The sequence below is a fragment of the Sturnira hondurensis genome, unplaced genomic scaffold (genome assembly GCF_014824575.4).
Source record: "Sturnira hondurensis isolate 20B ecotype Veracruz unplaced genomic scaffold, ASM1482457v3 Scaffold0024822, whole genome shotgun sequence".
In the NCBI taxonomy this organism is placed as follows: domain Eukaryota; kingdom Metazoa; phylum Chordata; class Mammalia; order Chiroptera; family Phyllostomidae; genus Sturnira; species Sturnira hondurensis.
In genome coordinates this window covers 7158317-7183982 of record NW_028097453.1, presented here as the reverse complement: position 1 = coordinate 7183982, position 25666 = coordinate 7158317, and the positions used below count along the sequence as shown (strand labels likewise).

General features: G+C 48.1%; 1 protein-coding gene across 2 annotated transcripts in view; it reads left to right on the top strand.

Annotated features, from left to right (window-relative positions):
• The window catches only part of ZNF697 (zinc finger protein 697), a 42457-nt gene that overhangs the window by 14568 nt on the left and 2223 nt on the right, over window positions 1–25666 (top strand). The window contains exons 2-3 of one of the 2 annotated variants that reach the window (XR_005065435.1): window positions 7805–8085; window positions 9460–12336. Coding sequence is in view for 1 of the 2 variants with exons in the window: in XM_037038811.1 (XP_036894706.1) it covers window positions 7842–8085; window positions 9460–10853 (1638 nt within the window). In the remaining variant the exon portion in view is untranslated. Of the gene's footprint in view, window positions 1–7804; window positions 8086–9459; window positions 14095–25666 lie in introns of those variants that run through there. The other variant, XM_037038811.1, reaches the window with a different exon arrangement.

Below are 25666 nucleotides of genomic sequence, written 5' to 3'. Positions count from 1 at the left end.
TCACTTACCCACTGCTGAAATGAGCTGGGCAGGAACACGCCAGGCATTCTTCATCCACAGCGCCAGTTATTTTGGGCAGGGAATTACAAGAGCAGTTTTCCCTGTCGAATTGGCCGTGGCAAACTGGGGCAATTGAAAGTACGCCGGAAGCCTTTTGGTCTGAACACTCCTCTCTCCTTATTTGTGGTGATGAACAATCTCGTGAGGATGGTTCATTTCCACTGGAAATATGATCACAGAATTATCTGGGTTGGAAAGACTTCCTGAGGTCACGTGCCCCCATCTGGTAACCTTAACACGTGGGATTCCAGCATGGGTGCTCTTGTTAAGCTGCTCGTTAACGACTCCCATGTCCTGTATCCACACTGCGTGCATTCTCAGTCCGTTTTCTCTTGTCCTTCCGTGAAGTGGGTTGTGAAATGGTACTCCTTTCTGCTGTGGAGACGCATGCCTCTCCACAAACATGTCTGTGCCAATCTTTAATTAAGATTAATTTCAGTTCTTTCCTGATTGCCTTCTGCAGAGACCCCATTCAACAATCTGATAAAGACGTCCATGAAAAATAAGATGTTTAATGTGTACCTTTAGACATAGGATGGGATTATCACAGACCATATTGTTTAGCTGCAGCGTGTGTGACAATGAATTATACGCGTCAGTTTGGCTGGGCCAGTTGGTACTCAGATGTTTGGTCAAACGTTGTTCTGTGTGTTTCCGTGGCAGAGTTGTTAGACAAGACTAATATTTAAATCGATGGATTTTGAGTAAAGCAGGTTGCCCTCTATAATTGTGGGGGGGCCTTCCCCCAGTGCATTGAATGCTGAACAGAACAAAAAGGCTGATTCCCCTGAGCACCGAGGAATTCTCCAGCAGGCCTTCCCGCTGAGACTATGGTGTCAGCTCTGACTCTGCTGTCCGCTGGGCCACTCCGCAGATTTTGGACTTGCCAGTCTCCATAATCACACAAGTTAATTGGTGCTAGATAAAGGAAGGAGCTGAGGATGTATACAGGTGGTGGTGGTGCTCTGAGGCTGGGGTGGGGTTCGGGGGGGAGCGTGAGATGGGAATTAGGAACACAGGAATTCTCCGTTGCATCAGGTAGAACGTCCTAATCAGCGAGGTGTAAAATGTGGATGAGTAAAATGCCTGCGTGAAAACCTTCAGGGGTGTCCAGCCTTTTGGCTTCTCTGGGCAACACTAGAGGAAGAAGAGTCGTCTTGGGCCACACACTAGATACATTGCAAGACGTTATCACAAAAAACACTCACGGTGTTTTAAGTAAATCTACGATTTTGTGTTGGGCCACATTCACAGCCATCCATCCAGGCCTGCGTGCGCCCCGCAGGCCACAGGCTGGACACCCCTGCTAGACGTTGTGCCTTCTCAGCCAAGGGCAGATGGTCTAACTTGCGTGGTTCTCAGACTCTTCCCTGCACTGTGGCAAGGCTCACTTTGTGCAGGAGGAGTGGAGTGCTGGCGAAGCCTTGCTTGGCAGCTGTGGCAAGCCAAGGCCCTGTGGCCACACTAGGAGGCTCCAGCCCAACCAACAGACAGGAAGTGCTGGACCCCAAGGACATTGAGCTGTTCTTGACCACCGAGATTGGAAGGCGTCTCAGACCAGCTCTGGCCAATGGGGTCGCAAGTTGACTTTTCAGTTGCCTTCCTTTTGATCCTCTGTCTTTTTTCCACTTGGGCTTTCCTCCCCAGGTGAAAACGTAGTAACCACAAGGAGGAGACCACATCATTTTAGCTTCTTTTGTCTGGCAAGTGGTTATCCCTTAGCCACAGGGATCTTTTCGCTTTCTCTGTCTGAAGTTCTCGTGCACCTGATGCAGCCGTCTGCCACTTGAGAGGCTGGCAGTTTGGGCTGGACAGTCTGGGTGTAGGACTGAGGAAGTCAGCTGTCCCCTGGGAGGCAGACACCTTCTCCTTGCGCCTTGAGGCATCCCCTGCAAATAGGTGAGGTGGGTTTCTTTGCCCTCGGGGTTCTTTCTGGTCAGAGGGAGGACCCTGATGGCCTTATGCCCTGAGGGGCAAGTTGACTATTTACCCTTTGGTGCTGAAGACTGACAAATGATTAACCCCCTGGAATCCCTGGTTAGCCCCTGGTTGTGGTCATGAGTTCAGCCTTTGGAATCACAGGCTGAAATTGTTTTCCAGTCTACCCAGTGAGGCGGCCCCGCCTGGCCTCTGCTATAGACACCCTCCCTTGGGAGAGCATGGTGCACGGGGGGGCGTGGGAAGTAGGCAGGACCGCCTGGGCCTGCGGCAGCAGGGGCGGGGAGGTAAGGCAGGACCGACAAGAAGACAGGGGGACAGGAAAGGAGCTGCAGCCCAAGGAGGCGGAGAGGTTGCTGCGCCAGGCCAGCTGCCTGGCCGCTTCCTTCCCCTGACGTGAAAGCCCCACCACGGGCCTGGTTCAAGGCCACCTGGCAGTGGCCTTGACAAATGACTCCCCCACACCTCCGCACCTCCGGGGCTGGAGGGGAAGAGGGCAGGGGGTGGGTGGGAGAGGTTTTCACTCAGGGCACAGGCTCCCTCCTCTCACAGTCCCTCAGGCAGGCCTGCCAGGTGGTCGCTCCTGTCCTCCTTCTTGTGATGTGCTCTGCTTCTTCCGCCCCGAGGAGCCAGAGGAATGGAAAATGGGATGGCAGGGAGCCCAGAAATGCCGGGTTGAGTCCTGACTCTACCTGGGAACTATGTCACCCGGAGCTCACCTTGCAGAACCTCAGTTTTCAGTAAGGGTGACCCTTACTGAATTGTTGGAGGCAAATGAGAGACACCTGCTCCAGCGCTGTGTCAGCTGCCCCAGTTGTTCCGGTGGGTGACTGGCCACAGCAGCACCCCAGGCAGGAGGTAGCGTGACAGTGTGGGCTCCTGCACCACCTGAAAACCCAGCCAGTGGCTTCTCTTTAAGGAAGGTGGGGCCGGGGGAGGTATGTGCTTCTCTGCCCCAACCCCTTCGCAGGAAATGAGATCAAATCCATAAAGGGATGGGGGCTCTTGCTGTTGGGAAGGCCCAGATTTTGGGGGGAATTTTAGGGAGTCCACTGGGAGAATGTGCCACCAAACTCAGGTTACATTCTGATACCTACTCAGCTGCTGGCTTCACTTCCTCTTTCCCTACCTCATTCCCTCCCCCTTCCCTCTTTCCATCATGCCTTATCACATTCACTCTGTTGCGGGATCTTCACATTGATCTGATTACTCCTTCAAATGGGGTCGAGTTAGTCTGGAATGTGCTTAAACATTTTCCTTTGCAGGGTAATAAACTTTTTTTTTTTTTTTTTGCGTTGGGGGCTTTGGGGTGGGAGGAAAGGACATGAAAATATTGCAAGTTCTGAAAGCTAGGATTTGAGCAGTCTTGGCAGAGTGGGCCGATCCCACCACGAAATGACCTGCACCAAAGAGAAAGGTTTGGCAGTGGTGGTGGGTGTTTGGGGACCTAACAGCGTGCTGCTGAGTGAGTGCCCGCTGAGTGAGCAAGCCGCTGTGACAAGGGTCTCCCTGGATGAACCGAACTGCCTGTCATATGACAACCTAGAAGAGGACCCAGATACACTCAGACCCAACCTCCTCACTGAACAGGAGAAGCCCAGAGGGGACAGACTCAAAGTCGCACAGCATGGCAGCTGCGCTGGCCAAAAACTCTTGTCTACCTGACTCCTCCCACCATTACCGCTGTTGTTTTTCCCCTTACACTTCTATCCCTTCTGACGGGGGAGAAGAGCTCCCTTACAGAGGGTAAAAGTCAGATGTGTTGAACCGTCCACCTCATTAAGCTGTAGATGTATACTTCCTGTGTACAGGGTGGGTTATCAGCATCTCCAAACCATATGGAGCTGAATCTGTTTTCCTTCACCCCAGTTCCCCGAGAAGCCAGCCTCTGCCTGGCTCTTGTGTCCACAAGGTGGTTACTCATTAATAGAGTCTTTAGCAGTCAGGCCAGAGGAAGCTCTGCTCGTACTGGCCAAAGGCCATTCTTGGTGACTATAGCTGTGACCCTCAACTTAGGAGGAGTGTGTGTGTGTGATTTCTTAAGGGGTTGGCTTAAGTTTCATAACTACCGATTTTTGTGTCTCCACTACCTGCCAGCTGCTCTTACCACAGTCTTGTGTGGTCGGTGGCACCATGCTTGTCTGTGTGGAAGCAGACTCTGAGGTTCGGCAAGGCCAAACGACTCGCACAGAGTAAAGTAGCTGACTGAGTGGAGGATTTGACCCAAGCCAGTCTAGCCACAAGGCTGTCACAGGCCCTGCCGCCCACACATTATCCAACCCTGGCCTTGCTTAAGAAAACATGTTGCTAGTTTTCATTTTGAGAATGAACGGGAAAGGAGTTGGGACAAAATGTGCTTCAATGTCTGTTGACTGGCAAGCACCCTGTCTAGATAACGTCTCTGAAATTAAGTCATCTCAGCTGAGGTAATCACGTCTCGTGTCTTCCTTTTTGTGGCTTCTAGAAGAATCATAGGTTTTCCTTTCATGTGTTTTGCCAGGCTAAAAACCAAGTTGGCTGATGGACAATACATCTTTATGGAAGAATATATAGATGTCCACAAAAAGGGGAGAGCTGCCCCGAACAGCACCCCAGCTTCTGTCTGGGTGAGAATGCGGGTGCTGGAGCTGGGTGGAGCACGGGGGTCTGTCTGGGTTCCTGCGAGGCCGCTTCAGACTGGGTGACCTCGAGCTACCCACGAAACTTCTGTGCCTGTTTCCTCATCTCTGAAATTGAAAAAAATGCCCTGACTCTTTGGGGAATTGTTTAGATGAAATGATACAAAGCTCCTAGAAGTGACCCAGAGGTGTGTGATTAACATTTTAATCATCTTCTGGTTTTCTCTCTGAATCAGTGTATATATGTATAAACACATATGCTAGCATGCATATACTGATAATGAGACTGATTTTAAACCAACCAGTTTCCAATACATGGTGACTGCCTTTCCTTCCTTCTACGTAGCCTTGTTTGTTCCTTGATAGCTGCCCAGAACCTGAAGGTGCAACCGTGTGAGTGGAACTGAGTCTGCATCGTGGGGCACGCAGATTTCCAGTCTTGCATGAGTGTAATACATTTGGGAATAAATGTGAGTGGAGGTTGTACAACGAACGGTGTCTCTCTGGTGACAGGAGCTCCCCTGTCTTTTTAGAGCAAACCTGACCCTGCCTCTCCTGGCGTGAATGAGGCCATAGACAGGCTCCTTTGGGAGCTCGGACCTCCTCAACCCTGAGTGTGGCAGCACTGTGAACTTGAAAATGCCTGTCCTAAGTGGGAGACTCAGATTCTTCCTTTCTCCTCACTGCCCCTTTAAATCCAGAAAAACCATGTTTCTTTATTTAGTATTTCTGGTATGAATTATGTCTCAGTTTCCAAGAAAGCATAAATCAGAAAGTCCTCTTAGTTTATGTCTGCATCTGAAGTACTTTCTAAGAAGGTGCCCTGCCCCAGGCTTAGAGCTGAACTTTAAGATTCTCTTTCCCAGGGCGGACCCCGAAACCACGCCTTGCAGGGTAGAGAGCTGCAGTCACTTCAGTGCCATTCTGGGCCCTATTCCTGCCATTTTGCTTGTATGCGTTTCTGGTGAGACAACATATTTGACTCCTTTACTGATGTAAAATTCTTCTTGCTGGTCTTAGATCGGCAGAAACCATTCATTGGGCCCCCCTTTAACTTTTTCCCCACCTCTCCACTGCTTTTAGCCACTAGCAAACCAACAGGTCTTAGAACATGTTTGAAAACCCCACTCTAATCTTTCCACCCCTCACCTTTGGGGTGTATCATAAATACAGACTCAAGGAATGCACTTGTGTATTGCTCCATGAGGCAAGAGCATGATGGGTAGACGTGGTTTGGGGTTAAGAGTCCTTTGTGGGATAGAACTCATAAAAGGTTTATGACTTTAATAGGATTTTCTAGAGCCTAATCCTGAGTGTTTGAAGCCTAGCATTTTTTTAAAAATCAATGTGTGGTTACTTCTCATACGCCCCCTACTGGGGACTTGGCCTGCAACCCAGGCATGTGCCCTGACTGGGAATTGAACCAGTGACCCTTTGTTTCGAAGGCCAGCGCTCAATCCACTGAGCCACACCAGCCAGGGCAGAAGCCTGGCATTTTAAACAGAAGGTATTCTAAAGGAACCCAGCTGCATTCCAGGACACTGTTGACTGACCATTTTCCTATGCTGTTTAAAAGAAGGGCTTGAGTTTTCCCTCTCATCTAGGGAGTGGAGCATCTCTGAGAAAGGATACACAATGCTCTTTAGGGTAATAAGTCGGCCAAAATTAGGGTGCTGCTGGTGTGCCTTTGAGGTGTGCTGGAATGGTATCAGGACGTAAAAAGAAAAAGAGTGTGTGTATTCCTCATTAAAATGAGGAATCACATGTTTATTCCACATCCGTAAAACTCGGGAAGATCCATTCCGCTCCACAATACTGTCCAAAGTGCTCTTTGACACATCCCTCTGACTGCGCCTGAAGAGGGTTGAACAGCATTGTCCACCTCGCACTGAGGAAGACACTGGAACAGTGAGACTTTCGTGGCCTCTCCGTGGGCTCCAGAGTGAGGCTGGCCCAGCCAGAATGTCCCCTGCTCTCCACTTCAAGTCTCTGGAGAGCCGGGGCTGCCTCAGGGAGGTCCTCAGTGGAGGCAGGAAAAGCTCCCGGCCAAAGAAGGGGCGTCTTGCTTAGCCGTGTTCTTGTAAGTTCTGTTTGGGGACTGCCGAGGTAGAGAGCTGGACACTTCTAAGTCTTAATCCAAGATCCTTGACCTATAAATTGCTTGGCTGCTCTGAGCCAAGCTGTGGGAGTGATGGATGGCAGACATAAATTATTTTTGGCTCCATTGCTCAGCTCAGTCTTGGCAGGGGGCCCTTTAAATTTGAAATGTAAACTGACGTCTGCGAAAGATTTAGGAATCTGAGGTCATTTTCTCCCTACGGTTCCCATGTTGGCCCGTTCTGTAGAGGGGTCACTGATGATGTCAGGCATGTGCTTTGTTAAGGGCTCCTGACAACTAAAGGATGTGTATTATAAGGCGAACTAATAGAGAGGGTCTCTGCATGCATTCCATTCACCTCCCACCGACCTATGAAAGCTCGGTCTTCAGCACAAAGCCAGGTTGGTGCTGCTGCTGGTGACGTGGTCTCAGACCAGCAGTTCATATGCCAATGCTTCTGTTATTCTTGTGTCTTGAATGTGCTTTTTCTCTGTCTCCTTAGAGTCCCACTCATCATTAGCTAGAATCCTCACAAGGTTGCCATGGACTTGAGGGTGGCAAGGCTCCACCCCCACTCCAGCTTTACTGAGGTGTAATTGATCAATACAAATTGTGTAGACTTAAAGACAAGCTTTAATAAGAGTAAGGGACGTATGGAACTTTGAGGCAGCGAAATTGGTTTGAACCCCGCTGTACTGCTTACTTGTTGGCCTCTGGCTAGTGGGTCTTCTCTTTCGGCATCATTTTCTCAGCTGTGAAATGGGGACACCATGGTTACCCCTTGGTCAAAGCTACAAAGCCATGTTAATAGACTCATTCACTACACAGGTGGGAACAGATCAAAGTGTGGTCCGGCGGGAGTTGGCCTGTAGCCTAAGGTTGGCCCCACGGTTCCTCTGGCACCCAGAGCAGCCTCCTTTGTGCTCAGAAGTGTTAACCTTAAAATGTGAGGGGGAGCAGAGGTTTGCCATCTGAAGCTTGGAACTCTACATTTCACTGGACTATATACCACTGGGATTCAAAGGTAGACACCGTGAGGGAATAAGGCCAGACTGACCTGACCTTTATCTGTGTGTTTTGTCTGGAGCAGGGATTCCTGGTCACCTCCCTTGTCCTGTTCCTCCTGGATGGAACAAGAAGACAAACGGGGTGTGCGTGTAGCCCTGGACTCAGAAGACACAAGCATGGGCTCCGATTTTGAGAACTCTGAGGACAGGGAAGGGGACCCAGAAGAGAGAGAAGTGGGTTCTCGTGTACAGGATGTGGACAAGAGAGGCGGCCACCCGGAGCAGGAAATGGGCCCCAACCCACAGGACGAAGCTCCAAGAGAGGCCTCCGAGGAGCAGAAACTAGTGCCTGCCATCTGCACAGGTGAGGGGACAGCTGGAGTTTCCAGGGAAGTCACTCCACTTACTTTTTTCTGGCTCCTCCACAGTTGTCACCGGGGCAGCATTCTTGTGAGGGAGCTCTCCCGAGGAGACCATGAAGCGGAACCTGTACCATCTTAGGCCTGAGAAACATCCCTTTCTTCAGTCCAGTGTGAGGGGGGCTGTTCTGGTAAACGGGTGAAGAGGGTGCTCACCCGTGCAGCACCTTACACTGCATGGAATATTGCTATAGATCAAGACTTGGAACAACACAGGAGGGAACACAGATGGTATTAGAACCTGCCTCATGGGGCCATTGGGAGAGTTAGGTGAATTGCTGCACATAAAGGCTTATGAGGTGCAGTACAGAGCAAAGTATTCAGATATTTACAGTTATTGTGATCTTGTTTGTGGATAAGCAAACTCAGTGGTGAGAGACCTGCCCAGGTTCATGTGGCCAATTCTGAGTGCCCAATGGCTCTTCCTATTCCTGACCTAGAAACAGTGCATGCTGGGACCCCATCCGTATTCAGTGCTGTCTTTGGGCTTTCCCGATTTATCCTGCCCTGTGCATGCCTCAGAGACAGAGATGAGCTGAAACACCTTATGGCCTGGACTGGGAGATTACATTCTTCACCCTGTAACTCATCCCAGGCCCCAGCCATGCATACAAGCATGTGCTTTTTCATATCTAGTACCTTTCTGGAAGGTCATCTGCTTGGGCACGAGCAGCGAGAGATAGATGTGTGTGCTGGGTCAGCCTCTTAAGCTGGGCTCACTAGCTCTAGGCCCCGTGCTCGCTTCCCCTTTCCCCCTACATAGTGAAGCCCTTAAGTTGGGGCTGTGTTTGGTGTATTGTTCCACCTTAAGCTGTTCCAGAATGACCAATCACAGATTTAAAAATCAGGCCAGGGCCTGGGGAGGCCTGGGTAGGCCAGGTGGCCTTCTCTTGTGGTTGACTTGGAGTGGTCTTACCTTTTGAGGCCAGGCCCCTGAAAGGCATGAGGCATTCTTACAGTGAGCAAAGCTCTCCTGAGATCCCACCTGGCCCGGACTTGACCACTTCAAGCAGACTGTCAGGCCTTCAGATGGCTCTAATGCATGAAGTCTTGGGGACAGTGGATGGGGCCCGGGCCCAGAGGCAGCTACCAAGAACTGGTGAGCCCAGGTGCTTGACCTTTTCCCAGGTCTCAGAGCATACTTTCCTTTAAGTCTTTCTCACCCAGGAGGCACCAGGTGGAATCTCGGGGATCTTGGAGAGTGAGGTTGAGAGTACCCCGGGGGGAGAGGATTAATTACATCGTGGCCCACACTGTTCTCGGGTTCGTTTTTGACCTCCAGGTATAGTCACCCACATTGTCACCTTTTGCTGTTGCAGAGGGGATGCTGAGTGAGGAAGAAGGGGTTGCTCTCCGCGAGGAAGAGAATGACCATTCTGGTGTAGCTGAGGTGGCCGTGTTCCCGAGACTGTCTGTGCCCGAGAGCATGTCCCGGAGTCCCCGGGAAGAGGAGGAGAGCGCCTGCGAGAACCGGCTGGAGGAGGAAGAGGAGCAGCCACCCCGGCCCGTGCTTCCCTGGAGGCGGCACCTCTCCCTGGGGAGTCGGCACCGAGGTGACAAGCCGGCCCACCGCCGCTTCCGGCGTCTCCACCACCCTATGGCAGTGGACTTCGGGGAGCTGGACAGCCTGATGGCCAGCATCATGGATTCGCCCACCATCTGCCCCGACTGTGGAGAGAGCTTCAGCCCGGGTGCCGCCTTCCTGCAGCACCAGCGCATCCACCGCCTGGCGCAGGCGGCCGCAGCAGCCAGCCTGGAACCCTTCGGCCTGGCGGGCGAGTGCGGCGCAGTGGTGGGCGTGGCCGGGAGCTTCGGGGCGGGGCCTGCGCTGGCCCGGCCCCCGCGCGAGAAGCCGTTCCGCTGCGGGGAGTGTGGGAAGGGCTTCAGCCGCAACACCTACCTGACCAACCACTTGCGCCTGCACACCGGTGAGCGGCCCAACCTGTGTGCCGACTGTGGCAAGAGCTTCAGCTGGCGTGCGGACCTGCTCAAGCACCGCCGGCTGCATACGGGCGAGAAGCCGTACCCGTGCCCCGAGTGCGGCGAGGCCTTCAGCCTCAGCTCGCACCTGCTGAGCCACCGGCGCGCACACGCGGCGGCCAGCGGAGCGGGACCCGCTGCGCTGCGGCCATTCGCCTGTGGCGAGTGCGGCAAGGGCTTCGTGCGCCGCTCGCACCTGGCTAACCACCAGCGCATCCACACCGGCGAGAAGCCGCACGGCTGCGGCGAGTGTGGCAAGCGCTTTAGCTGGCGCTCCGACCTGGTGAAGCACCAGCGCGTGCACACGGGCGAGAAGCCTTACATGTGCTCCGAGTGCGGCGAGACCTTTAGCGTCAGTTCGCACCTCTTCACGCACAAGCGCACGCACTCGGGCGAGCGGCCCTACGTGTGCCGGGAGTGTGGCAAGGGCTTCGGCCGCAACTCGCACCTGGTCAACCACCTGCGTGTGCACACTGGCGAGAAGCCCTTTCGCTGCGGTCAGTGCGAGAAGCGCTTCAGTGACTTCTCCACGCTGACGCAGCACCAGCGCACGCACACGGGCGAGAAGCCGTACACGTGCATTGAGTGCGGCAAGAGCTTCATCCAGAGCTCGCACCTGATCCGCCACCGCCGCATCCACACAGGCAACAAGCCGCACAAGTGCGCGGGCTGTGGCAAGGGCTTCCGCTACAAAACGCACCTCGCGCAGCACCAGAAGCTTCACCTGTGCTAGGGCCGGGCCTAAGGGAGGCTTTGGGGCCCAGGTGTCCTGGGGACAGACCCTATAGAAAGAAATGGGAAGGGGCGGGAGGGACAATCTGAGAGTGACTGGGGACCTTTTGGTGTTAGGGGGTCCTGAGAGGGAGGGTTGATTAAGAGGTGTTCTTGGGGATGTTCTATTTTTGCCTGCCTCCTCCCCAGCGAAGAAGCGTTTGGGAGATGTGCTTGAGCACGCTGACCTCTCCAACACGCCGTAGGAGCAGAGTGGGCACTGTGATGACCTTGAAGAAGGGGAGTTCGGCGGTAGGGGAGGGAACAGGATGGCAGGAATAGAGTAGGTTGGGCTGTGATGGCCCGTGGGAATCAGGGGAGAGGGCGTGGTGGGAGTGAGGGTTACAGGGTAAAATAAAAAGCCAGCGTGGATAGTTCGACCCTGATCCCGCCAGGCTTCAGCCACCGTTTGCCCTGTGTCCCCCCTGCTCACCCACCCAACATTGGCTGTAGTCCTACGAAAAGAGAGGAACCTAGCCAATCCTGTAAGGGATGATATACTGTATGCTCTTCATTGCTCTGAGCCACAGTTAGCTGCTATTTTGAGGTGTCCAGGGGATACTGGGCAGAAAAGCTACACACCCTCATTTCGAAGGTGAAACTCAGAGATTCATTCATAACTAGTTCTCAGATCTAGGATGCCCTGGTCCCACCCCTGGTTCGTTGCTACTTCCTTTGAAACGTTCTAGCTTCTTGCTGGGGCAAGGTGGTCAGTGTGAGGGAGCAGACCCTGGCCCTGCAGTGCCAGGTGTGCGCCTGACTCCATGTTTCCTTCGGGTCTCACGTGTGATCTTTTATGTGCAGGGAAATGGAACAATCCCAGCTCTGTGTGACTTGCCCTTTCCCAGGTCAGCTGGATGCTCATTTCACGTGAACCTCAGACCACCAACAGCTGACCCAGTGACCTGCTGCAAAGGTCAGCCAGCTCAAGAGTTTTGCTGGCCGTATGTGAGAAACACAGGAAAGCAAAATTCACATGCTGGGGTACAAGTCTCCTTTGTCTCATTTGCCTTTGTGTTATATCTTGCACCCCTCCTCCTCCACAGCGATGGGGGAGATCATGGAAGCCCCACCTCCACCCCTATTGATTTGGGCTCTGGTCTGAGTAGAAACTTGTTTTTCCTACACAGGGAGGCACAGTAGGAAGCTCCGGGCTTTATACAAGAAGGGCACACGCAGGGAGAGGTGCAAATGCAAAATTGCCAAATAGCACAAGCAATGAATGTTTTCTGGTTCTGGAAATGCCAAACCAGCACTTTTATATTTGTGAAGTGCTTTATGCTTTTCAACGATCGTCAGTTGTTTCTCACATCTTCGTGAGGTAGATCAGTATTGTGACCCTTGTCCTAGGGAAGGCCTGGGGACAGAAGTACTGAATGCTGTTTTGAGGAGAGGCCGCCATGACGTGGGTAGGTGTGGTCTGACCTTTTGTGCTCTCCAGATCTGTGTAATAAACCAAGGACACTGAGAATTCATAGGCTTGATGGAAATTTTAAGGCTAGTCTAGAAGGGCCAAAGATGTCCTTGTTGACAAAGCTGGTCTTTGTCACATAATTAGGGTGTCTTAGGTATGTTCCATTTCTCTTAGGGGGCTGTAGGTAGATGACTCTTGTGTAGATTTCAGTTCCCTGTGCTGAAATCCCTCACCTGGGCTAGCCTTGAGACATTAGAGTTGTGGAAAGCAGCCTGATTCATTCACTGGTGATTGTCACCCTGTGCTTTTCACGGGAGCGTCTTCATAAACTGTTGGGCACATGTGAAGGGAAAAAAGACAACTACAAGGTTGTTTTTACAATTTAGCAAATTTTATGGGGATGCCAGTAATTTATACTTGGTCAGTTGTAGTCTAGCAAAGGACCTCTTTGGGGGCTGTAGGAAAGCATGTTTTTGTCATTATAAAAACACTTTAAAAATCCTGAAAATTATGGGCTTGTATAATGCTTGTTAATCTTGCCCTCTTAATCAGACTATTGTTATTTGGAAATGAAAATAGATTTTCAAAATAGAGTTAGCTTTGGAAGACACTAATTTTTTAAAAATGTTCTTTTAGTTGAGAGTGATATGAGCAAAGCAAGTGTCCATTCTTTATTCTGAATTGTATAGTCTGAATACGAAGTGTATGAGACTCACGTGAAGATAATATAGCCCCTTTGTAGGTAATCTTATTCCTTTGGGGTTTTTTTCATGCACATCTACCTCTTCCAGCTGTTTTAAATTCTCACAAGTCTGTGCCTATGAAATGTCATTGAACTTTTGATTCTTCATGGGTTGCCCATCCACTTGATGGATTAGTTGGCCTTTTGCTGTTGTGGTTCAACTATTGCACAATCTTGTCTGCATCAAATGCATTACGTATTAGCAGTTTTTGAGAAAGGGTTCAACAGGAAGAGGAGACCGAAGCAATGGAAAGTCATTGAGAGGTAGTGGACGTCTTTGGAGTTCATTGACCTCTCTGGTTCCTCCTGTTACAGTGAATCAGGGTCAGCGTCTACTTCAGTATCCCCTCCGTGAGCAAACCCCTTCACGGAAGGAAACAGACCAACCAGCCACACCCACTCCTACGGTGCATCTAAACTGTGATTCCGTTTTTCTCACAATTCTTCAGGGAACATATCTGTGTTTCTTGTATTTAGTTGTAGGATAATATTTCTCCAGCAAACCCTGTTAACTGTGGTTCACCCTTACAAATGTTCGTCTGAAGACTCCTACCAGCTCACTGATGAAGGTGGAGATAAGTGTATCATTTGTTTCCTGGGAGTTTGGTCAAGTGCTGGCTGCCCTTTCCTGAGCAAAATCTGGAGCAGATTAAATAGGTTAAGTGGCTTGCTTAAATCTTGAGCTCCTGGTGGGGAGGAGAAGATGACAGGTTAACCCCTTGAGCCATGTGGTCTCTTGGAGATCAAGAGGCCGTACATATGTGAAAAAAGTACAAATTAGGGACCTGTGTTCACAGACAATCTGAACTGTGTTTCCAAAATTTGTGCACACTTCCCTTCACTGTAATGTTATTTTACAGCTGTTTGTTCAAATAGTGAATAATTTAATGACCCTGAAAGTAACAGGTTTTGTGTGTATGTGCTTGTGTATGTGAGATTCGCCTTGTTTTCAGATTGTTTTATTTAATGATGGTTCCCTGGACAGCATTCTGGTGTTCAAGCAAACCAATATGGAATATTTGTCATTAAATCCTTATCCATCTTTTACCATGTCATTCCTTATTCTTTGTCACCCATTAAATGCCAGTTCAATCTATTGAAGCTGTGTTCACAGATGCAAGTATATATTCAAAATACAGATAGTGTGCCCTGGCTGGTGTGGCTCAGTAGATTGAATGCCAGCCTGCGAACCAAAGGGTCACTGGTTCGATTCCCAGTTGGGGAACATGCCTGGGTTGTAAGCCTGATGCCCAGTAGGGGGTGCACAAGAGGCAACCACACATTGATGTTTCTTTCTCTCTTTCTCCCTCCATTCCCCTCTGTCAAAAAATAAATAAAATCTTTAAAATATATATATATATATATATATATATATATATATATATATACAGATAGATAGTGTCTGTTAGAACAGGCATCAGCAAACCACCAAATCCATCCTGCCTCTTTTTGTCAATTAAAATTGTATTGCAAGACAGACCCAATGCAGCTTTGCTTATGTATTGTCTTATATTTTTGGACCCCAATGGCAGGGATGAGTAGTTGGGACGGGGGTCTGTGGCCCAGAATCCTTATGATCTTTACAGAGAAAGTTGCTGACTCCTATGTTAGAATGTTCAGGTGGATGAGGCCATTGTGGGAATGGCTGATACCTAATAGTCTTCCCATTCTAACCAATAATTCCGTGCAGCACTCTATTGATGTTGCTCTCAGCCGTTGGGAGTGTGTTAATGTTACGCCATTGGTATCAATTTCCAGAGATCTGTGTGTCGTTCCTTGTAAGAACCAATCTTTGGGAAATTTTGGCTGTGGGTAAGAGAAGATAGTCACAGGGAAAGGGAGGAAGTGTTAGGTCTCATCTCTAATCTATAAAAAAATGTGTTCCTGAATCACATAACAAAGCATTTTCTTTCCCCAAGTTCACAGAAATGTAACGTAATGGCTACTGGTAACACTGACTGCAACACACCAGCTATACTGGCCTTTTGCTCAAAATACTTTTTGCTAGTCTCCGCCCAATTTTGTAGAAACAAGGAGAGAGCAGTTTGTAAGGAGGGAATTCACAAGAGATAGAAAAGAGAAAGCATGAAAAGCACATTATTTTCTTTTAATGACCACAACCACCTCCTTGTATGAATGTCCTCGAGCCCCTTCCGTGCTGAGCAGGGCCGGCAAGTGCAGGGGCCCGGGTCCCAGGCCCGGCCCAGGGGGGAGGCGGCAGCCCTGTGATCACAACGTTCCTTCCGGAGTCTGACCCAGCCTGAAGCACCCACCAGTCTAACTCCTGGCCCCTGTGAAAACTGCAGGTGTCTCCTGGGAAGATGATGTGGAACCAAGTATTTGAAGTACTTGCTCAGTGCCCTGAGGGGACAGCAGTGTGCCCGGTCTGGGCCACACCGTGAAGGGATGCTCAGCCTGCGTGCTGGTAGAACAGGCCTGTCCAGTTCCAGTTCGATCTGTATCTAGTCAGCTTGGAATTCCTGGGGCTTGACAGTTTCATACAGAAGTTTCTTAACCTTAACTGCACATGGAGAGCTTTAAAAACAAACTATTCAGAGATTGGCTAACTAGTGTGGGATGAAGTCCAATCACCTGTAATTTTATAAGTGTTTCCTAAGCAACCAATGGACAACCAGATTGAAGAGTCTATAGGACCAGTTAGGGACCTTCTTTCTCAGGACAGTAAGTAAAACTCGTAAGCCTCAAGTCCTCTTCTCTGCTCAGGGCATTGTCCTCTTGGTCGGCCTGCCTTCCACACGGCCTTCTCCAAAACAGTTAAAGACCAATTAGTAAGGTCAAGAGGAAATACCTGTCTTTGAAGTTCACCAGCTAGGGCCAGATAGCCACTGCAGGCTACTGCTGGCTGGCCCTGTTGCACCTCCACCGATCATAGACTCCCTCCCTCCCTCCCTGTCTTCCTATGGTTGTACTGCTTAGTGGTTAGACAATCATATACTTTACACAGTATTCCCCTTGACATTTCCAGCACCCCACTGGCGCCACACATAAATAACACAATATTGACTGTACTTCCTATGCCTTCCCCATGGCTGTTTTGTAACTATCAGTTTGTGTGTCTCAGCCCCTGCACCTCTTTCACCCGGTGCTCCAGGCCCACTCTGCTTTGGCATCCACCAGTTCTCTCTCTGTTCCTCTCAGTCTGTTTCTGCATTTGCTGTCTCTGTGCACTTAACGAAGCAAAATTGCGTGCCTTACTCCCTTTTGCAGCTGCTCTTGGCAATGGAGTTTCCTAAATTTTGCTCCTCAAGAGAACGGTGGGGGTGCACCCCTCAGGTCTCCAGTTTGAATGAACTATTGCCCATTGGGCTCTCGTTTCTCAGTCAGAGCCCCATGTGTCTGCAGATCACAGTTCCCCACTGCTGGCCTGTGTTTTCAAGGTCACTTCTAATGCAAAGCACATTCCAGTGGCTTTCAATTTCCAACTGCCCCACTGAGACCCAGGTCCCTAGGGGTCCACAGTCCCCTCTGTGTCCATCTGGTGACCTGCCTCATCACAGAAGCTGGGAGGCCCATGTGGGGAAACCAGAGGTGAGTGGCGAAGTGTTTCATGAACCAAGGAGCCTTGCGCTTAGGAAGGTTGACCAACACATCAGTGTACGTGCAGTATCAAGCTGGCATCCCCACGCACAGGTGGAGGGGTTTCGTCCTGAATGAAAGGACTGATGGCCCCAGGCCTCACCAGTTACCAGAGTGAGGACTCCGTGGAAGCAGTTCCTTTATTCACAGGAGGTTATCCCCTGAGATCTCTTCCCTGGCCCGTGAGGGCTGGGGTGATTCTTCTGCAGGGATGTTCCCATAACACCCTGTGCATGTTTCCTGTGTATAGGCGGCTTCCCCTCAAGGCCGTGGTTCACGGGAGGGGAGACCCTAAGAAAGAGGTCCATTCATAACCTCGCTGAGCGCGCATGTGCTGGGGAAGCACTTGATGCTGGGGCTCCAGGGGAGGGGGTGGGGGAGCTCACATGTTCTGCACTTCAGCAGGGTAAGGGGGAGGGCTGATTTTGTTTCCTGCCCAACATCAGACCCAGCTTCCTTGTGGGAATGATTTTGCAAACTGAGTATGCCTTTGGGAAATTGGTCACCTTGTGGGGTGAGGGGTTGGGGGGAGAGGAGGAATTTCTTAATAAGGCTTCAAATATTATCCCTGGGTAAGACGGTACCTTCACCAAGTCTCAGGGTGAAGAAGAGGACGTGTGAACTGTAAGTTGGGGTCACCACCCGTGTGATTCAGGCAGTGTCCACTTCACCTGCCTGGCTTGGCTGGGTGGGGGGAAGGTGTGTGACTTTGGGAAGGCTCATGGAGCTAAGGGGCTGCTAAGGGGTCTGGCTAGACGTTTCTTTTGTTCTTTCTTTTGTTTCTTTCTACTGTAGGAAGTGTTTGAGTCCAACCAAAACTGGCCAGATGGGGACCATCCCCGGGCTTTGGCTGAAACAGCTCTCCTGCTCTCTGGGTTGAAGTTAATACACACTGTGGGAGTCCTGGACGTGACTTCACAGCCAGAGGCTGCTGGACTGAGACGGGGCACTGTCCAGTGTTGCTGCAGCCATATGTATAGACTTGATCTTGGCCTCCTCTGACCAGTGGGAATATGCTGCAGGTGTGAGCTCTGGGGAGGCTAAACGAAATAACAAATGTGAAGGTTCCTGGCAGACTCAGTACAGAGGAAGGATGGAGAAACCAGCCCAGCTGCCTCTTTGTGGGTGTGCTGTTCTGGGGAGAGTGCAAGGCAGAGCCTTGGTGTTCACTGGCTGTGGTCTCTTCAGCAAGGCTCGGATTTCTCTGGGTCCCTGTTTCCTAGTCAGGAGGCACTATCTCCAAGGACTCTCCCTACACTAATGCCCAGTGGTTGTCAAAGAGCTTAAAGCCCATTTGGTAAACATCTGTAGCTTAATGAAAGAATGACATGAGAACTTGTCTAAGCCCACGTAGGTTTGCGGCTCTTATGGGATGTCAGAGGCAGGAGGAAACCGATATCTGGTGGGGCCCCGTTTGGTCCCTGGACTTGACCCTCTACAGCCAGAGGGGTATTATGTCCCTTTACAGAGGCGGTCCAGGTGCCAAGAGAGCTGGGAAGGGTTAGGAAACCACATTTGCAGCCTTGGCTTCACACCAACAAACCAATCCTCCAGGGCAGGGCTGCTGTCCACAGGGCCGGTGCAGAGATGCGGAGGCGCCCCAGGATAGGCAACTGACGCACAGCTGCCCAGGGTCCCTGGGAACAGAACTGAGAAACGGGCCACAACCTTCATCCTGCAGATAAGGAAACAGACCCAGGAAAATAAAGGGATCTGCCTAACTCTGACGGCAAAATTAAAAGAAAACCCATTTCCACTCTCTTCACGCAGGATCTTGCTTCCACGAGCTGAGGTTAGAGAGTCAGAACTATACAGTCTTCACAGAAGGCGCAGGCAGCTGGAGTGCCGGTTAGGCCTCCCCTCTGCCCTCTCTCCAATGTTCTCTCTCAGCCTTCTTTCCTCCGTGACAGACGAGTTGTTAGGGCAGCCTCCTGGCTTGGTGCCTCCTTAGCCTCCAGGAGGCTGTGCCTTCCCCCGCCCCCTTTCTCAGCATTAAGCTCTCAGGCCAAGCTCAGGCATGTGTGGAGCCCAGCTTCGTCCTTCGTAAGAGACAATTTTACGTGGACAACCTTCATTGCACTCCCTAAAATCTTGTTTTCTCCTGGTTCTTTTAAGAACATCACCTTCCTTCTTTCCTCCCTTCACGCCATGTGTGGACCGAGTGTTCGTTCATTCTGAACCAGATGTGGGGATACAGCAGCTCACAGGTGGTCAGTCCAGGGTCCCCGTGGTGCCCTCTCGGAGCCCACAGTCTAGCCGAGGAGACAGGTTAATAAGCAACCACCTTGGACCATGACAGGTCCATTGTGGGGGCAGCCTTCTCCCCTCCCTGGAAGGCAGGAGGCTTCCTGAGGGAGGTGCAGCCTGAAGCACCAAGAGTGAAGGGTGTCAAGGGAACAGAACGTGTTGCAGACAGGAGCAGCCGTGGTGAAAGCGTGGTCACCACTCTGCCATGAGGTGAAGTGATAACAGAAAGTCCACAATTTCATCGAGTCCACTTCCTCATTTTCTAATGTTAATACCATAACGATTGTTATTAAATTTTCAGTTAAGTGTATATACATTAAAAAGCAAAAATGGACGATTTTATGTGGCACAACCCGCCATTGACCTTTGAGAATGGTTGTTGTTAAGGTCATTAAGGAATCTTATACAAAGCATTCGGCCATAACTGAAACCCATTAAATTTGCTGAACTCTAAAACACCTAAGAGTGATTTTAGGTTTCTCAATTCAACTGACATTGTCTACTGTCTTCTACAAAGCAGGGATGATTGCTTTCTCTTGGAGCAGCAATTTTATCGGTGTGAATGAAAGCGTCAAGATATCATGTTGCTTGAACATCGACTGAAAATAAATAACTAAGGTTTAACAAGAAGGTAAGTGAAAACCTTACCGTAATTAATATTTCAAAGAACTAATTAATAGGTCACTCTAGCCAGCCATATTTTTAAACGTATGCTCCAACCAGTCTTTAATTTGTCAATGTTTACAAAATCAATTAATAATAATAATAATAATATTATAATAAAGAAAGCAGTATTTATCAGAAATCCTGAGCCTGACAACACCGAGCTCTTTCTTACAATCTATTATGCTGTATCATTCAGAGATTCTTTAGTTTTTTACCTAAATCTATTATTTTATTTTATTTTATTTTTTAAAATATTTTATTTATTTATCTTTCGAGGGGAAGGGAAGGAGAGAGGGAGAGAAACATCAATGTATGGTTGCCTTTCGTGCGTCCCCTGCTGGGAGTTGGCCTGCAGGGAACTGGCCTGCAACCCAGGCATGTGCCCTGACTGGGAATCGAACCGCGATCGTCTGCTTCGCAGGTCCGCGCTCAATCCACTGAGCTACACCAGCCAGGGCCTAAATCTATTATTTTAAAACACAGTTAAGCAGATTGATGAAGTCACTGAAGACAGTTAATGTAACTTCTACATGGGCGCTCATTATTTTGACAAATTCATCTTTTCGGCTAACTCTCTCTAACAAAGACGTCATCCATCACTTCATGGACTCCGTTGTGGCTACGCGTCATGGGTGCAGGAGGAGAACCGGGGTGTAATCAGGAACTTGGAGTCACTCATTTGAGACGTAAAATTACATGTACTACTGATGTAACAGGGAAAATAGACATGTGGTTCTTAACATCTTAATGCTCTTTTGTTTTTTAATCCTCAGCACATTGCTTTTTTTCTTTAGAGAGAGAGGAATGGAGAGGGAAACATCAATGCAAGAGAGAAGCACTGATTGGTTGCCTCCCACAGGTGCTCAGACCTGAGATTGTGGGCACCTAGACCAAGGATGGAACCTGAAACCTAGGTAGGCACCCTAACTGGAGTCGAACCTGCAACCTTTTGGTTACCGGACGCTCCAACCAACTGAGCCACATCGGCCAGGGCAACACCTTAACATTCTTAACAAAATAGCCCTAATCCTGCCAGTTGTTATTATTATAGACTTTATTTATTTATTTATTTTTATGTGTCTTTAGAGGGGAAGGGAAGGAGAGAAGGAGAGAAATATCAATGTGTGGTTGCCTCTTGTGGGTCCCCTGCTGGAAACCGGCCCGAAATCCAGGCATGTGCCCTGACTGGGAATCGAACTGCGATTGTCTGGTTCGCAGGCCCGTGCTCAATCCACTGAACTACACCAGCCAGGGCTATTATTATAGAATTTATAGCTGCCTTTCTAACTCCTCCTTAGCATAGTTTGAAAATACATGTTGATTGCTGTTTACTATTTTATTTTATTTTTTAAAATATTTTATTTATTTATCTTTAGAGGGGAAGGGAAGGAGAGAGGGAGAGAAATATCAATGTATGGTTACCTCTGCCGAGGACACACAATGTATCGTGTGTCCCCTGCCGGGAACTGGCCTGCAACCCAGGCATGTGCCCTGACTGGGAATTGAACCATGATCCTCTGGTTCACACGCCCGTGCTCAACCCACTGAGCTACACCAGCCAGGGCTGCTGTTTACTATTTTAAAAAATGTTTACTGAAATTATAAGATCTAGAAAAGCCCTAATGGGTACTACTTTCCTCAAAATGGATGTAAGAAATGTAAATTTTATAACAGCATTATTTACCCTGATTCAGTTCTTATGGGTTGTCTTGTTATGATGCAATTAATAAAAACATTTTCTTCTTTAAAAAATAATAAAATTACACATGCTACACAGATTTGATTAATCCATTCACCAGATATGAAATAAATACTATTTAGAAGCCAGGAACTTGTTTAGATATTGGCGATCTGGGAATGCAAACTGCAGGCAAAGGCCCTGCCTTTATAGACATTTCATTCTAGAATCCTGATATGCATGTTAAATTGACATCATTTAATTGTCAATGTCTGTAAGAGAGTAGGTCGAGATTGACAAATAATAATTAGAGTAGCAATACTAATAACTAAAATTCACTGAGTATCTGCGTTGTGATAGGCACTGAGCTAAATAAACACTGCACTGTTTTATCTCATTTAAATCTAAAAGACCCGGCCCTGACCAGTGTGGCTCAGTTGGTTGGGTGTTGTCCCACAAAGCGAAAGGCTGGGCATTTGATTCCCCATGAGGTCCCTGGTCGGGTGCCTATGAGAAACAAACAATCAGTGTTCTGTCTCACATTCAGACTTCTCTCCCTACTTCCTCCCTCCCTCTCCCCTCTCTAAAAGTAAATAAAATCTTATAATTCTTAAAGACCCATTATTTACATAGCACAGGAAGGAAAGGAAAGGGGAACATGAAAAACTTAAATTCGATTATGTCTCTCAGCAAGATGATCAATAAATGAATATGAATAGAATTTGTTTTGTGATACTGAAGTATTAAAAGGCAGTTAGTACACTAATACAATATTGCATAAGCACATTTTAATTTATACACGTACATAGGCATCATTATAAATGACAAATTAAAGGTCCAGGGAATAGTTCAAGACAATGAGGAAATGTTTATTAAAATGAGAGGCATGTGGAAGCAGACGAATTATATGCAAATATCTGAAGGTTAGAAATGTTGAAAAGGCAATTGTCCTGCTTCAGGTTGTCACAGAGAAAAGAATTGTGCTAATTGATAGAACATAAATTACATGTAAATGATTTTGAATGAATAGTTCCATTAGAAAGTCGAAGTCATCCCTTTTCTTATATTATCTACTACCTTTTCATAATAGCTATCGTCACAACCACATTAGTAAAAGATAAACATTATATTAACAACTACATAGGAGTAGCTCATTTCCTTCATATCCCCGTGATCATATTACTTACATTAATAAAGGACTTTTAGCCCTGACTGGTGCTGAGTGGCCTGGGTGCTGGCCTGCAAACTAAGGGGTTGCTGGTTCAATTCCCAGTCAGGGCACATGCCTGGGTTCTGGGCCAGGTGCCCTGAGGGGGGCACACGAGAGACAACCACACATGGATGTTTCTCTCCTTCTCTTTCTTCCCTCCCTCTCTCTCTAAAAATAAATGAATAAAATATTTTTTTAAAAAAGGACTTTTATTTTTCGGAAGCTTATACCCAAACATTTTTTCTTACTATTCCTATGCCAAAGGAGCATTGGATGGATAGTAAATTCCATTTTTAAATTAATCATCCAGTTCTGCTCATAGTCTCATTTCAATACCCACACCCAGAGAAAGCTGTCTGAAGAATTGTGTAGGAAATATGCTACGTAAAACCTAAAAAGATCCCACCAGTTCAAAAATAGATAGTATTCCAGTCCCATGACTCCTTATACCTTTGCCAATCATAAATTTCTCCATTTGAGAATGACAAGGCAACAGAGATCAGTATGCAAAAATGCAAAACAAAGCACTGAAGGAAAAATAAAGCTACCTTTCTTTAAGTCAAGAAAAAAGGGGGTGGGGCGTATGTGCACACTACCAAAAAATGATAACCAAAAAAAGAACGATTCTACATGCAACTTTAAATGTAAAAAGTGTTAAAAATATAAAAAAGAAAATAAACCATGATAGAGCAACAATGACAGAAAGTAGTTCAAAATTTATCTAATCTACACAGATTTCTATCCCTGAATCTTATCAATGTATAAACTACTCAATATTTAGGGGGAAAGTTAAGAATAACTTTATTCCAGGGCAAGTTTTATAATATGTACATATTAGGAAATAGCAATGCATGTTTTAATATAGTAAAATATCACTGAGACTTATTTATATTCCTTTAATTATCAATATTATTTCTGTTTCATAAATCTAGGTATTTTATAGTGCAATACAGAATACTGGTACAAACAAAATTGCTGTAAATGAATGTATTTCAAGGAGTAACATATTTTGTAAAATGCTTTGGGGCCACAGTATCCAACTCACTTTCCACTGTAGTGATGTATTTATTACCCAGTGAAATCAATACACAACCTTCATCAGAATGCCAATGCATAAGTATGCACGAGGAAAACACTGGGAGTCCGGAGGAAAAAAAACTGCCAAGCACTTCACAGAAAAATATAGAAGCAGCAAAAATTATGAATCTTAAGAATAACAAGGGTGGTAACTAATGAAAATGCACAGCATGCATGAAAAGACAAAAGAGAATACTTAAAAGGGACGATGCTAGTGAGCACTGAGAGGTTGAACTCCGAAAGGAATTGTCAATGGTAGCAAGGGAGATTAGTGAGTGAACTCAACTTGAGTATGACTAAAAAGAAATTATGGGGTGAGGGGAGATGTAAAACCACATTAAACAGTAAAAATAAAATGTTCTTTAATAGAATAAAAGTAAAAAATATGATTCAAGTAAAATAATGTTAAGTTGACACCATTCTTCTACTTGAAGACCATGCCTGATCATACACGAGCATCACTTATATGACCTCCATTGGCTAGACAGGCAAATGGACCTGTTCCTAAGGCACAAGACAGTTCTCAAGTTTGTACAGCAGTCCCTACTTAAACGTGCTTCTCACGTAAAAACACTTACGTAAAATTTTTTAAAAAGCATGTAAATCCTGACCACTGCTTTATCAGTGATATTGTATGAACACAGCAAGAGACAAAGGTTTGTAAGTGTTCATTTTAATGAGATTCTATCACAATGCTTGAAGTAGTTTATCACAAATGCAAATCAATGTCACATAATCTTGCATTTATGAATTCTCATTTTAGCAAAGAAACATGAAAAACAATCCTTATTAATGAGAATTAAGCCCAGAAGAACCTGTACTAATTCAGCCAAAGTGTTGGAAGTAGATTATTTACAATTAAAAAATAATCTTTTTGCTTGTTTTTTATCAGATTTTCAAATTAAGCCTATTTCCTTTTTATACATGAAAGGTTTTCATGTTTGTGTATGTTTTAATATTGTGTTTATTCACTTTATTTCACTTAGTTATTAGCTTTATATGTATAACTTCAAATTTCGTGTGATTGATTCTGTACCAAGAATTTAAGATATACTGGTTATGTGCTTTACAATACTCCGTAGCTGCCTTTTTCACGAAAGACTTTTTTTTTGCTTTACCTAGTAATATTTAAAATTATAAAGGCTGCCTCTCCCTGAACCAGGCATATTCTATTGGAATTAATTACATAAGAGAACATTGTTAGCATGCTAAAAAAATCGTATTGGTAACGAATCTACTCGAGAAAATAAATAAATACTTCATTTGATTTAGTTGTGCTTAAGGAGGGAGGTTGTGGTGTCCAGCCGCAGGTGGGCTGCGAGCGTCCCTCAAGCAATAATACCCTGGCTGCCGGGAAGGGGCCCGGACAGGGCGGCGAGCGGCGAGAGGTTGGCGGTCAAGCCGGCAGACGCTCGCAGTTGAATCGGTGCCGGCGCTGCGGGTACGCGGAGCGCGGCAGGTAGTGTAGCCGCGCAGGTGTCCCTGCCGGCGCGCGCGCGCACGTTCATTTCGTGGCACCACCTTGGCGCTCAGCGGACGCCACCCGCCCTCGGCCTGGGCAACTGCACCCGCCAGTCTCGGTCCGCGTCCGCAAAGGGCGCGGCGCTGTGTAGGGCGCGGGGCTCCCGCGGGATGGCGGGCGTCAGCTCCCCCTTGCTAAGGTTGCCGTCCAGCAGATCCGCGTGGCATCGGTGGGCGGGGAAGAAGGCCCTGGCTCAAGGCCTGTCGTGATCCGCGAGAACGGCGTCCAGGGGACTGCTCTGGACGGGGTTGGGGGCTGGTCCTGAAGAAGAGGCTGGAACACGGCGGGGTGGTTGGGGCGGGGATACTGTGCGGCCTCGGGGGGCGCCCAGTAGCAGTGCAAAAACGGGTGCGTGATGGCCGGGCGGGATGAGACAGCGGGTAGGCTGAGGAGCTGCGCAACCCAGTGCTTGGTGGCTGTGGCTGGTCAGGGAGGTGGCAGGAGCACTCAGAGGGTTGGTCGGAGGGACAGTCCTGGCTGCTGTCTTGCTTGTGCCCTTGGGGCTTTGAGTCTGTGTGTGCCCTGAGGGGTTTTTTAAAGAAATATTTTTTACTTATCCCTTTTTTATTGTTCATGGACTGCTGATCACACAATGTTCCAGAAAGCCTGACACATTCATGAT